The sequence below is a fragment of the Heptranchias perlo genome, chromosome 8 (assembly GCF_035084215.1).
Source record: "Heptranchias perlo isolate sHepPer1 chromosome 8, sHepPer1.hap1, whole genome shotgun sequence".
Taxonomy (NCBI): Eukaryota; Metazoa; Chordata; class Chondrichthyes; order Hexanchiformes; family Hexanchidae; genus Heptranchias; species Heptranchias perlo.
The window spans coordinates 53,575,510-53,588,855 of record NC_090332.1 but is presented as its reverse complement, the minus strand read 5'-3'; the positions used below and the strand labels follow the sequence as shown (position 1 = coordinate 53,588,855).

Genomic DNA, 13,346 nt, shown 5'->3' with positions numbered 1-13,346 from the left:
AATTAATTTTGTCCCGTATTATTGTCTCCAAAAGTTTCCCCACCACGTTCGGCTGACGGACCTGTAGTTACCTGGTTTATCCCTCTCCCCGTTTTTGAACATGGGTGTAACATTTGCAACCCTCCAGGGTTCCAGCACCACTCCCATATCTAAGGAGGATTGGAAGATTGTGGCCAGAGTCTCTTGCTATTTCTACCCTTACTTCGCTCAGTCGGGTGCACCCCATCTGGACCAGGTGACTTTTCTACTTTGAGCGTTGCCAAAATTTTAAGCACTTCCCTTTTATCTATCTTCTCCTTTATTGTGACATTGGCAGCATCCTCTTGTTTTGTGATGACAGATGCAAAGTACTCATACAGCACCTCAGCCATGCCCTCTGCCTCCACAAGATGATCTTTTTGATCCCTATTCAGCCCCAACCTTCCTTTGACTATCTTTATATGTTTATAAAAGACTTTAGCACTGGCTTTTATGTTACCCACTAATCTATTCTCATACATTCTCTTTGGCCCTCTTATTTCCTTTTTCCGTGCTCCTCTGCACTTTTTGTATTCAACTTGGTTCTCTACTGCATTGTGAACCTGACATTTATCATAAACTTCCTTTTTCATTTTAATCTCTATACCTTTAGTCTTCCAGGAAGCTCTAGCTTTCCCCCTCGTGGAATGTGTTTCGTCTGTACCCGAACTATCTCCTATTTGAAGGCCTCCCATTGCCCATTTACTGTTTTACCTGCCAATCTTTGATTCCAATTCAACAGGGCCAGATCCCTTTTTCAACTCACTGAAATTAGTCCTCCTCCAGTTGAGTATTTTTACGTTTGATTGTTACTGGTCCTTTTCCATAACTACTCTAAACCTAATGCTATTGTGATCACCGTTACCCAAATGCTCTACCACTGAAACATGCTCCACTTGCCCCACTTGATTCCCCAGAACTAGATCCAGAATGGCTTCCTTCCTAGTTGGGCAGGAAACATACTGATTGAGAAAGTATGCATAATTATATTTATGTTATAACACAGTGTTGTCCAATAGAAAATCACTGAATAGCCACAGGCATGGCTATGGCGACACTATTTTAGCCACATGCACCAGTGTGATTTTAGTAGAAAATGCCTTACGCACAATACAGGTAAATGTGTATTTTCTTCACAAAAATCTACCACAATAAGTGCAAAACTTTGCAGTCTTTCTCTTTCACAAAAGCTTGCAATTCTGGCATGGATTTATCAGACACAGCACATATAGTGCAACTTCTAGTTTTTTATCCAGCAATTGCGAGCAGTACTTCACAATTCTCTGTATTAAATATGGTCTGCCATGTGACTGCCCATTTCACCAGTCTGTCCATGTCCACTTGAAGTCTACTACTATCTTCCTCACTGTTTACTACTTTTCCAAACTTTATGTCATCTGCAAACTTTGAAATGATGCCCTGTATACCCAAGTCCAGGTCATTAATAGACGTCAAAAAGAGCAATGGTCCTAATACCGACCATTGGGGTCACCACTGTATACTTCCCTCCAGTCTGAAAAACTGCCCTTTAGCCAATTTCGTATCCACGCTGATTGTTGCGAATGCCGACTTGCACAAGTCAGCATTTGTAGACCCACCCTACTCTCCATCCAGAAGTTGGATGCTGCTTGCCCTTTGCCATGACTAGTCCTGTTGGAGCTGCTTGCTACTAGCTGGGCTTGCTTTCTTCTGCTGACCTGGAGTTGTTATTGGTCAAGCTGACCACGATGACAACTCCTCTCTCCATACAATGCTATTGGTATTTCCATGGTGCTGAAATCTGCTGTTTTCACCCCTATTACACACCATTTTAGCAGACAAGAAAAACAGTAACCAAGGAAGTAAAGCACACACAACAAACAATAAACAGTTAAAACTCTGCTTTTTGAACCATTTTACCAAGAAACATACAAAAAGGTTAAAGTACATATGCATACGCCGTGCAAATGAGTATTGAGATCACATGCCCAACGATGGTGTCAATTACTCATTTTTTAAATTTAATCAAAAATGGAATTAGCCATATCTGAATTCCCAATTAGCCATGTGTGGTTAATGTATTGGGCAACACTGGTAATTCAGAACACAGACCCTAAGTCACTCAGAACCAGCTCAGCTTGTTTAGCAAACCAGAAAAGGAAATTATTTGGATGGGAAATCATGAAATCCATGAAAAAATGTGCCTCTATATGGAGGTCAGGAAATTTATTTTTCGGAGTATCACAGATATGAAGGGAAAGTGACTAAAAAGAGAACAGAAAAAAAAAACTTGGCACTTGTACTTGCAGTACAGGTCTAGTACCCACAAGAAACCATTTGTAAAAAAATCTCAGCAAACTCTTTCATTTTAAGATACTATGGTACTAAGGAGCACTTACATTTTTTTAATTGAATATAAATTGTACTACAAACCTATTAAAATTAACTTGGAAAAAGAGTATTCACTTGTGGTGTCACGTTACTTACCAAAAATCAATAGGCAACAGTATCAAAAACAGAGTTCTTTTCTTAATCCTAGGTAGTGTTTCTCAGGGTGCATTTACACTAGCTGATATCAATAGCTACAGTTCAGGTTCAAGCCAGGCAGACAGTGCTTGGCTCCTGCTGGGCTGGAAATTTAACTGTCATAATTAGAAGACTGCTCTGCACATGCCTGGCTACAGAGCTCCTAAAAGTTAGAAATTTAAATGTTTAGAGTGCAGGGAGGAAAGAATCCCTGCTCTCAGGGAGGGGAGAAACTCTGCTCTATAAATATTTAAATTAAGGTTAGGCAGGTTTACAAAGTGCCCAAGAGGTCGAAAAGAATCCTATCACTTTACAAACCAGGTTTAACTATGGATTTAAATTCCATGTACCAAATTTGTATGAGATCAACAACTCCAGGGAGTCTTCAGTCTGGAGTCACATCAAGCCCTACACTGCTAAATTAGCACTGGTGCAAAGTTGAAAAATCACTTCACACTGACGTTAAACTTGCATAGTAAATGCACTCTTCCAAGTTATCTGGGTAGAGGAACAAAGTAATAGGCTCTTAGCTCGGTGTTTTTTTTTGTGTTTTTAGGCCCCCCCTTTGATAAGGTTTAGGGTGTGTTTATGTGCAACCAAAGAAAACCAAAACCAAGTGTCAAATCATAATTTTATTATCCCGGTCCAGGATGCACTCCAGCCCCTGCAGTGCCCACCGGTCATGGAAAGCCTCAAGTGTGCCGGCAGACACCGCATGCTCCATCTCCAGGGCCACCCGGGCGCGGAGAATTCCACGGAAGAGAGGCAGACAGTCTGAGCGACCGCCCCCACGGGCCACGACCAACCTGGACCTGTGGATGGCCACCTTGGACAGGCCCAGGAGCAGGCCCACGAGGACTCACCGGGCGGCCAAAGATCAGGAGAGTGGGACTGAAGTGCAGCCAGAACTTGAGGAGCAGCCCCTCCAAATAATCAAACAGGGGCTGCAGTCTTCCACACCCGGTGAACAAATGAAACACGGACTCGTCCAGGCCGCAGAAATCGCAGGCGGCCTGGGAGTCCGTGAAGTGGCGTAATCGCCTATTGGACGCGACTGCTCCATACAACACTCTCCACCCTTAGCTCGGTGTTTGGTTAGTTTAATGAGCTCAATTACTAGTCATTAAAACAAGAGTTTCAAAAAGAATGTGAAACTGTCCATAAAGAGAGTGCACCCCCACATGGCAAACTTCTGATCTCAGCTGAGCTGTCAACATGGTGCTAACCTGAGGGCAAGTCATTTTGGGCTATTTTGCAAACCTCACAGGAGCTGGTTTCAGCATGGGAATTAGCAGAGGGCTGGAAGTAGACTAGTATAGTTTGTCTTTCTGTCTGAGAAATTGTACACAATAGAATCATAGAATTTTACAACATGGAAACAGGCCCTTCGGCCCAACATGTCCATGTCGCCCAGTTTATACCACTAAGCTAGTCCCAGTTGCCTGCACTTGGCCCATATCCCTCTACACCCATCTTACCCATGTAACTGTTCAAATGCTTTTTAAAAGACAAAATTGTACCCGCCTCTACTACTGCCTCTGGCAGCTCGTTCCAGACACTCACCACACTTTGAATAAAAAAATTGCTCCTCTGGACCCTTTTGTATCTCTGCCCTCTCACCTTAAATCTATGTCCCCTCGTTATAGACTCCCCTACCTTTGGGAAAAGATTTTGACTATCTACCTTATCTATGCCCCTCATTATTTTATAGACTTCTATAAGATCACCCCGAAACCTCCTACTCTCCAGGGAAAAAAGTCTCAGTCTATCCAACCTCTCCCTATAAGTCAAACCATCAAGTCCCGGTAGCATCCTAGTAAATCTTTTCTGCACTCTTTCTAGTTTAATAATATCCTTTCTATAATAGGAGAGCAGGCATGGAGACATAAAGAAAAAGAAGAATAAATCAACATGTGTCCCAATTGCTCAGTAGGCCAAGAAGGCGAGCAACTGCTATGAAGACCAGAAAGGTCCTAACTTTGATCCTCAGTCTGTGTCAAGTTGACTAATCTCAATTAGGATAGTAGTAGGACTAGTGCTCTGGGTTAGGGGAGGTGAGGGGGGAGGGGGGAAATCTATCAGCTGGAGTTTCTCATCACAACTAATATCCAATGCCTCTGCTAAAAGTGCATGTGTCAACAAGATCAGGCTCAGCTGTGATGCCATTCACAGTTTAATAGCCTGCCAATTTTCATTGTCCAGGCCTGTTTATTAAGAATGGCCACTTTTGAGAGATATCAAATGATATCCAGCAGATATGGAACCATATCTCAGCAAAGAGTCAATGACATTTTCTGGCAGGGTTGGGAAGGGGAAAATATGCAAACACTTCAAAAAAATTGATGTCTTATCAGGATTAATGTTACACTGAATTTAACTGAATGTGAAACATTTTAGCACCAAGTCTGCTCTTAAATTGACAGTCAACCAAAAGAGCATGCTTATTGAAACTGCAACATGGAATTCAAGTCAACTTACAGTAAATTCTCCACATCTTCAAAAAAGCTCCATGGTGAGCAGTAGCTTTTTAAATTCTATTTTTACATGTTGTTAAAAAAAAGAATCAAGTTATGGCTTGCAGTATGAGTTTTGTTCCTTCTCTGGTGCTATGGGAGCTGGGTGTACTGTCAAATTCTGCCAATGAGAATATTTTTCATCGTGTGGTATGCTGAATTCAGCAGAGGGAGAACAGAACCTGTCTTACTTTTCTACAACCTGCAGCTTTCAATCCCAATTATTAGAACTTTAATAAACTAGAGCTCACCAAGGAAATTCTTGATGGAATACCTTTAAAGGAGAAATGGAGAATTTGCTTGAATTTGAATTAAAATTCTATGTGCAAATGTGAGAAAGTCACAAGAGGTCTTGCAAGAGATGATCATTTTAAACTGAATCTACTTTTTTTTCAGACATCTATGCATTTATTCAGAGTGGTAGGTTGTTTGCACAGATAATAAGCTATTTAAAATAGCTGCTTTGCGGTCTCCAAATCGATCCTTTTACCTTGCGTAAACTATTTCTATATGGTGTTGTTGCTACAAATGGCAAAATGAAGAGCAAACTCTGTGCGGTACTTTTTACCCACTAGGATATCAGGGGTGCCAGTATTTAACTTTTAACACAAATTTAATTTTAAAAATAACATTGTAGATGATTTGAAACAGATTTACATCCTTGAATTTTAGCTTGCAGTATAAGCATATACAATAGGAAAACTGAATACACCAGTCTTTTTCCTCTATGAGCAACAGTTCACCGAATTGTACTAATCATGTTATAGGTTGTAAAAATGCTATTTAGAATCATCTATAATTGCTACAGTTTGTAATAGTATTTTTTATTATCCAGTGATGCATGTTCACTAAAATTGGAGTAATGATATAAAGGGGAACTTGTATCAAGCCCATTTCAAACATTATCCTCTTACCAATTCTCACTTTCAGAGTGTAAAACAAGGCACAATGATGTGGGAATCAAGTCCAGCACTCCCTCACCTCGGGGTCAAGCTCTGGCATCATTAATACAAAAAAGAAATCCCCTCCAAATTGTTTTTTCACCTCATCCCTCCAAAAGTGAGCATGGGAGCAGGGTAATGGCTGCAATCATCTAGTTACACATGACAGCCACTGGGTAATTAAAAAATTAAATGACTGATCAAAGATAATTTTTAAATTATTAGAACTGCAAGATACTAATATTAATGAGACGATCTTATTGAAACATACAAGCTTCTGTGGGGACTTGATAGGGTAGATGCTGAGATTCTCATGGGAGAATCTAAAACTACGGGGCATAGTCTCAGAATAAGGGGTCGCCCGTTTAAGACGGAAATGAGGAGGAATTTCTTCTCCCAGAGGGTCGTGAATCTTTGGAATTCTTTACCCCAAAAAGCTGTGGAGGCTGAGTCATTGAATGCATTCAAGGCTGAGTTAGACAAATTTTTGATCAGCAAGGGAGTCAAGGGATATGGGGAAAGGGCGTGAAAGTGGAGTTGAGGTAAAAATCAGATCAGCCATGATCTCATTGAATGGCGGAGCAGGCTCGAGGGGCCGAATGGCCTACTCCTGCTCCCATCTCTTATGGTCTCTTATTAAGATATAAATAAATATTTTTGAATATTCCTTTAACCATTTTTTAAAAAATCTTCATTTTAACAAAATGCCATCTTCTCATTGCTAACTATTCAGTTTCCTTATTTTTCCTACCTTTTCATCCCGATAAGTGATGAAGAGCTGGAAGACCTCACTGTTTGAAATGACAGGATGATGACACATTCTGTTCATCCAACCCTGCAACCTCTCCATTCGCATCTTAATGAATTCCTCTTCAAAGCGTCCTTTATCAGATTGAACCAAATGAACATGTCTCAATAATGTCAAATTTCAAAACCAATTTCACAGCATAAACCCTCAGAAAATACAGGCAAGTGCTAAATGACAAACAATTCACAAAAATTCCCTACACATAATTAGAACTAAACTGGATGAACCCACTGATTATCCGACAGAAGTTGTTTTGGATTATTCTCCAAGCTTCATAGTTCTACTTCGGTGTATTCTTATTTCAGCAGAAATTAATCACATTTTTGTACTCAATATTGCACGTTCTCCTCCAAACACATTATTCCCCAGGATCTCAAAGCTGTGGAACTCCAACTCCTTTGTTTCTTCCTATAGTCTCTTAGGTTTTTAAAAACTCAAGCTCGGCAGAACCTAATCATGATTTAGCCACCTAATTTTTACCATGTCTTTACCAAGGAAGAAGATGCTGCCAGAGGAAGATATAGTTGAGATACCAGATGAGCTAAAAATTGATAAACAAGATGTACTAGAAAGGCTAGCTGTACTTAAAGTAGATAAGTCACCCGGTCCAGATGGAATGCGTCCTAGGTTGCTGAGGGAAGTAAGGGTGGAAATTGCAGAGGTACTGGCCATAATCTTCCAAACATCTGTAGATACGGGGGTGGTGCCAGAGGACTAGAGAGCTGCAAATGTTACATCCTTATTCAAAAAAGGGTATAAGAATAAACCCAGCAACTATAAGCCAATCAGTTTAACCACAGTGGTGGGGAAACTTTTAGAAACGATAATCCAGGACAGAATTAACAGTCACTTGGATGAGTGTGGATTGAGTAGTGAAAGCCAGCACGGATTTGTTGAAGGCAAATTGTATTTAACTAACTTGATAGAGTTTTTTGATGAGGTAACAGAGAGGGTAGATGAGGGCAATGCAATTGATGTGGTGTATATGGACTTTCAAAAGGAGTTTGATGAAGTGCTGCATGGTAAGCTTATTATCAAGATTGCGGCCCATGGAATAAAGGGGGCAGTAGCAACATGGGTACAAAATTGGCTAAGTGACAGGAAACAAAGAGTAATGGTGAACGGTTATTTATTGGACTGGAAGGAGGTGTACAGTGGTGTTCCCCAGGGGTCGGTGCTAGGACTACTGCTTTTTTTGATATACATTAATTACTTGGACTTGGGTGTACAGGGCACTATTCCAAAATTTACAGATGACACAAAACAGCGAGGAGGATAGTGATAGACTACAAGAAGGTATAGACAGGCTGGTGGCATGGGCGGACACATGGCAGATGAAATTTAACGCAGAAAAATGCGAAGTGATACATTTCAGTAGGAAGAACAAGGAGAGGCAATATAAACTAGAGGGCACAACTCTAAAAGGGGTACAGGAACAGAGAGATCTGGGGGTGTATGTGCACAAATCGTTGAAGGTGGGAGGGCAGTTTGAGAAAGCGGTTAAAAAAGCAAACGGGCTCTTGGGCTTTATAAATAGAAGCATAGAGTACAAAAGTATGGAAGTCATGATGAACCTTTATAAAACACTGGTTCGGCCAAAGCTGGAGTATTGTGTCCAGTTCTGGGCACCACACTTTAGGAAAGATGTGAAGGCCTCGGAGAGGGTACAGAAGAGATTTACTGGAATGATTCCAGCGATGAGGGACTTTAGTTACGTGGATAGACTGGAGAAGCTGAGGTTGTTCTCCTTGGATGGTTGCGAGGAGATTTGATAGAGGCATTCAAAATCATGAAGGGTCTAGACAGAGTAGATAGAGAGAAACTGTTCCCACTGGTGGAAAGGTCAAGAACCAGAGGACATAGATTTAAGGTGACTGGCAAAAGAAGCAACGGTGAAATGAGGAAAAACATTTTTACACAGCAAGTGGTTAGGATCTGGAATGTACTGCCCGAGGGGGTAGTGGAGGCAGATTCAATCATGGCCTTCAAAAGGGAACTGGATAAGTACTTGAAAGGAAAACATTTGCAGGGCTACAGGGATAGGGTGGGGGAGTGGGATTAGCTGGATTGCTCTTGCATAGAGCCAGCGTGCACTCGATGAGCTGAATGGCCTCCTTCCGTGCTGTAACCTTTCTATGATTCTATGGTAGAAGGATTAGAGGGGAGCTGAGGAAAAAATTTTTCACCTAGAGGGTGGTAGGGGTCTGGAACTCACTGCCTGAAAGGGTGGTAGAGGCAGAAACCTCAACTCATTTAAAAAGTACTGGATGTGCACCTGAAGTGCTGTAGCCTATAAGAGTATGGACCAAGCGCTGGAAAGTGGAACTAAGCTGGGTGGCTCATTTTCGGCCGGAGCGGACACAATGAGCCAAATGGCCTTCTTCTGTGCCGTAAATTTTCTATGATTCTATGATAATCCCATTCAAGAGACTGGAGCGGTACTGAGGGAGTGCTGCACTGTCGAAGGTGCCGTATTTTGGATGAGACATTGAACCAAGGCCACATCTGCCCTCTTGGTTGGACCTAAAATATCCCACGGCACTATTCGAAGAAGAGCGGGGGAGTTTTGGTTTTAAGTGATTGCCTGTGCCTCAGGTTTCTTTTCTTGATTCTAAATTTATCAGATCATGTCCATTTCATGGGACACTGGCACCAGTACTGGGATAGGAAGGAGCTGTACCGTTAGGATGGGCTCCACCTGAACCGGAATGGGACCAGAGTCCTAGTGGAAAGGATAAATAGGATGGTGGATAAGGCTTTAAACAAGCAACATGGGGGAGGGATCTGGTAGCAATAACAAAAGCCTAAAGATAAAAGGAACAGGAGGTGAGTGTAAAGGTCAGACCAGGGTAAGGAATAAAGATAACATTACCAGTGAAGGAACAAATACAGTCATAAAACAGAAGTATAAAAGGACTGTTTAAAAAAAAATGAAAAGAACACCTAATAAAGACGAATTAAACTGCCTGTATAGCATTGTACACAGCATTCAAAATAAAACGGGGGAACTGGAGGCAATAATTTGAAGCGAGGAACCAGATGTAGTAGGAATAACTGAATCATGGCTACATAAAGAACAGGACTGGCAACTAAATATTGCAGGTTATAACATAATCAGAAAGGATAGGGAAGGAAAAAGAGAGGGTGGAGTAGCTGTACTAATTAGAGATAACATAATGGCAATAGAAAAAAAAGAGACATTAACAGAAGGCTAGAAACAGAATCCATATGGCTTGAAATAAAAGATAAGGGATCGATCACGCTAATAGGGGTATACTACAAACCATCTAATAGTGGAAAGAAACTGGAGGAAGAAATATGTAAGCAAATATGCGAAATGAGTAAAGGAAATAGAATAATAATCATGGGAGATTTTATCTACCCCCAAATAAACTGGCAAAAAGAGGTAGGTAAAGGGAAACATAGAATGGAGTTTTTAACAATGTGTACAGGACTCCTTTCTTTCCCACTATGTAAAAAGCCAAACAAGAGAGGAAGCACTGCTGGATCTAGTAATGGGAAATTAACTACAACAGATGAGAGAAGTAAGTGCAGGGGAACATCTAGGCAATAGCGATCACAACATAATACGGTTTAAGATGAAGACTGAGAAGACAAAGACCAAACGTTAGACAAAGACCAAAGTAATAAATTGGAAAAAAGCTGATTTTAAGGGGATGAGAATAGAACAAGGGAAAATAAACTGGAAAAATTTTACAGACAAACAAAGAAATAGAACAACTGTGGGAAACATTTAAAACGGTGATCAAGAGGTCCAGGAGAAATATATCCCACTAAAAAGCAAGAACAAACTAGCCAATAATGACACACCATGGATGAATAAACAAATAACGGCAAAATTGAAACTAAAGAAAAAGGCATTACATTAAGTACATTGATAACAAAGGAGAGGACGACAAAAGAGAATATGAAAAGGTTAAGAAAGAAGTAAAAAAAAAACCACTTAGGAAGGCAAAGAGAAATTAAATTATCAAGGACTATCAAAAGAAATAGTAAAGTATTCTACAGACACATAAATAACAAAAGAAAAATCAGGATAGGGATAGGGCCACCAAGGATTGTCCAATGAGAAGAGATTGAGTAAAATGGGTCTATATTCTCTAGAGTTTAGAAGAATGAGAGGTGATCTCATTGAAATGTATAAAATTCCGAAAAGGCTCAACAGGGTAGATGCTGAGAGGCTGTTTCCCTTGGCTGGAGCGTCTAGAACTAGGGGTCATAGTCTCAAAATAAGAGGTCGGCCATTTAGGACGTAGATGAGGAAAAATTTCTTTACTCAGAGGGTTGTGAACCTTTAGAATTCTCTACCCAGAGGGCTGTGGATGCTCAGTCGTTGTGTATATTCAAGATTGAGATCAATAGATTATTGGACACTAAGGGAATCAAAGGATATGGGGATAAGGCAGGAAAGTGGATTTGAGGTAGAAAATCAGCCATGATCTTATTGAATGGCGGAGCTGGCTTAAGGGGCTGTATGCCCTGCTCCTGATCCTATTTCTTATGTTCTTATGTTCGTATACACATGATAAACTCACAGGTAATGACAGCGAAATGGCAGAAATATTAAATAATTACTTTGCCTCAGTATTTACCAGGGAGACTAACATGGTGGGCATAACATTAGAAGAGGAGATCAAAAAAGATATAAAAGACATTTAAGAGAAAAAGGGGGAGATAATTGATAAACTAATCAAACTTAGGGAGGATGAAACCATGGATTTCATCCATGCATATTAAAAGAAATTAGTGAAGAGATATTGTCACTATTACAAATATATATATATATAAAAATTTATTAGAAAGGGGAAGAGTGCCAGAGAATGGCAGACAGTTAATGTGATTCCTATATTTAAAAATGATAGAACAAGTCCAGGGAACTATAGGCCAATTAGCTTAATGTCGCTGATAGGAAAGATGATGGAATCTTTACTCAAAGAAGTAATAGAAAAACAGCTAGAAACCAAAAATATCCTAAAGAGTAGTCAGCACGGATTTCAAAAGGGAAGGTCATGCTTGACCAACTTTATTGAAGGGTTATGTAGTAGATGTAATATATTTGGATTTTCAAAAGGCCCTTGATAAGGTACCGCATAGTAGACACATGACTAAGGTCAGAGCATGTGGAGTCAGGGGACAAGTAGCAGAATGGATAGCAAACTGGCTACAAAACAGAAAAGAGAGTAGAGTTAAAGGTAATGACTCATGCTAGTGAAAGGTGGGAAGTGATGTTCCACAAGGACTGGTGCTGGGACCACTGTTGTTCACCATTTACATAAAAGATTTGGTCTCAGGAGTCAGAAGTACAATTTCAAAATTTGCAGACCACACCAAATTGGCGGGGGTGAGGGGGTATTGTTAATACTGAGGACTGTGACAAAATACAGGAAGACAATAATAAACTTGCAGAATGGGCGTGTAATTGGCAAATGAATTTCAATATGAATAAGTGTGAAGTGGTACACTTCGCTAGGAAGAGCAAGGAGGCCACATACGCATTGGAAAATAAGAGTCTAAATGAGGTAGAAAAGCAGAGGGATCTGCAGTAACAGATATGCAACCACTAAAAATAGCGATGCCATAAAAAAGCAAACAAAGCACTGGGGTTCATTTCTAGAGGGATAAAATTGAAAAACATGAAACTTATTAAACCTGTATAGAACCTTGGTTAGACCACACTTGGAGTGCTGTGAATAGTTCTGGTCTCCATATGATAAAAAGGATATAGAGGCACTGGAGAAGGCGCAAAAAAAGATTTACTAGGTTGATACCAGAACTGAGAGGTTATACCTATCAGGAAAGATCGAATAGGATGGGGCTCTTTTCCCTAGAAAAGAGAAGACTGATGGGAGACCTGATAGAGGTCTTTAAAATTATGAAAGGGTTTCATAGGGTAGACGTAGAGAAGATGTTTCCACTTGCTAGACCAGAACTAGGGATCATAAATATAAGATAGTCACAAATAAATCCAATAGGGAATTCAGGAGAAACTTCTTTACTCAGAGAGTGGACAGAATGTGGAATTTGCTACCACAAGGAGAGGCAACTAGCATAGATGCATTTACGGGGAAACTAGATAAAATACGTGAGGGAGAAAGAAATAAAGGATATGTTGATGGGGTTAGATGAAGGAGGGTGGGAGGAGGCTTGTGTGGAGCATTATCAATGCATAGGCCTGTTGAGCCGAATGGCCTGTTTCTGTGCTGTACATTCTACGTAAAGATCTTAATACCCCATCAGATTTTTTTTCTGCTTCCTAATACTAGGGCTGGTGAGATCAATTTTATATTCCAACTACTGCCCCAGCTGAGATCCAAGTAATTCAAACTGAAACTAGGGATCAAAGCTGGGACTCTCTGGTCTATACTATCCCTCTGTGTTAAGTGATGTGGAGATGCCGGTGATGGACTGGGGTTGACAATTGTAAACAATTTTACAACACCAAGTTATAGTCCAGCAATTTTATTTTAAATTCACAAGCTTTCGGAGATTTTCTCCTTCCTCAGGCAAATGTTTCAAGAGCTCCTTGAAGCCTACGCATTT

The 13,346-nt window shown here is 40.4% G+C and overlaps 1 protein-coding gene across 10 annotated transcripts in view; it reads right to left on the bottom strand.

Annotated features, from left to right (window-relative positions):
- The window catches only part of zdhhc14 (zinc finger DHHC-type palmitoyltransferase 14), a 632,056-nt gene that overhangs the window by 65,030 nt on the left and 553,680 nt on the right, over window positions 1-13,346 (bottom strand). For all 10 annotated transcript variants that reach the window (XR_010963685.1, XM_067989121.1, XM_067989120.1 and 7 more), the window contains one exon: window positions 6,729-6,859. Coding sequence is in view for 9 of the 10 variants with exons in the window: in XM_067989121.1 (XP_067845222.1) it covers window positions 6,729-6,859 (131 nt within the window). In the remaining variant the exon portion in view is untranslated. The remainder of the gene's footprint in view (window positions 1-6,728; window positions 6,860-13,346) is intronic.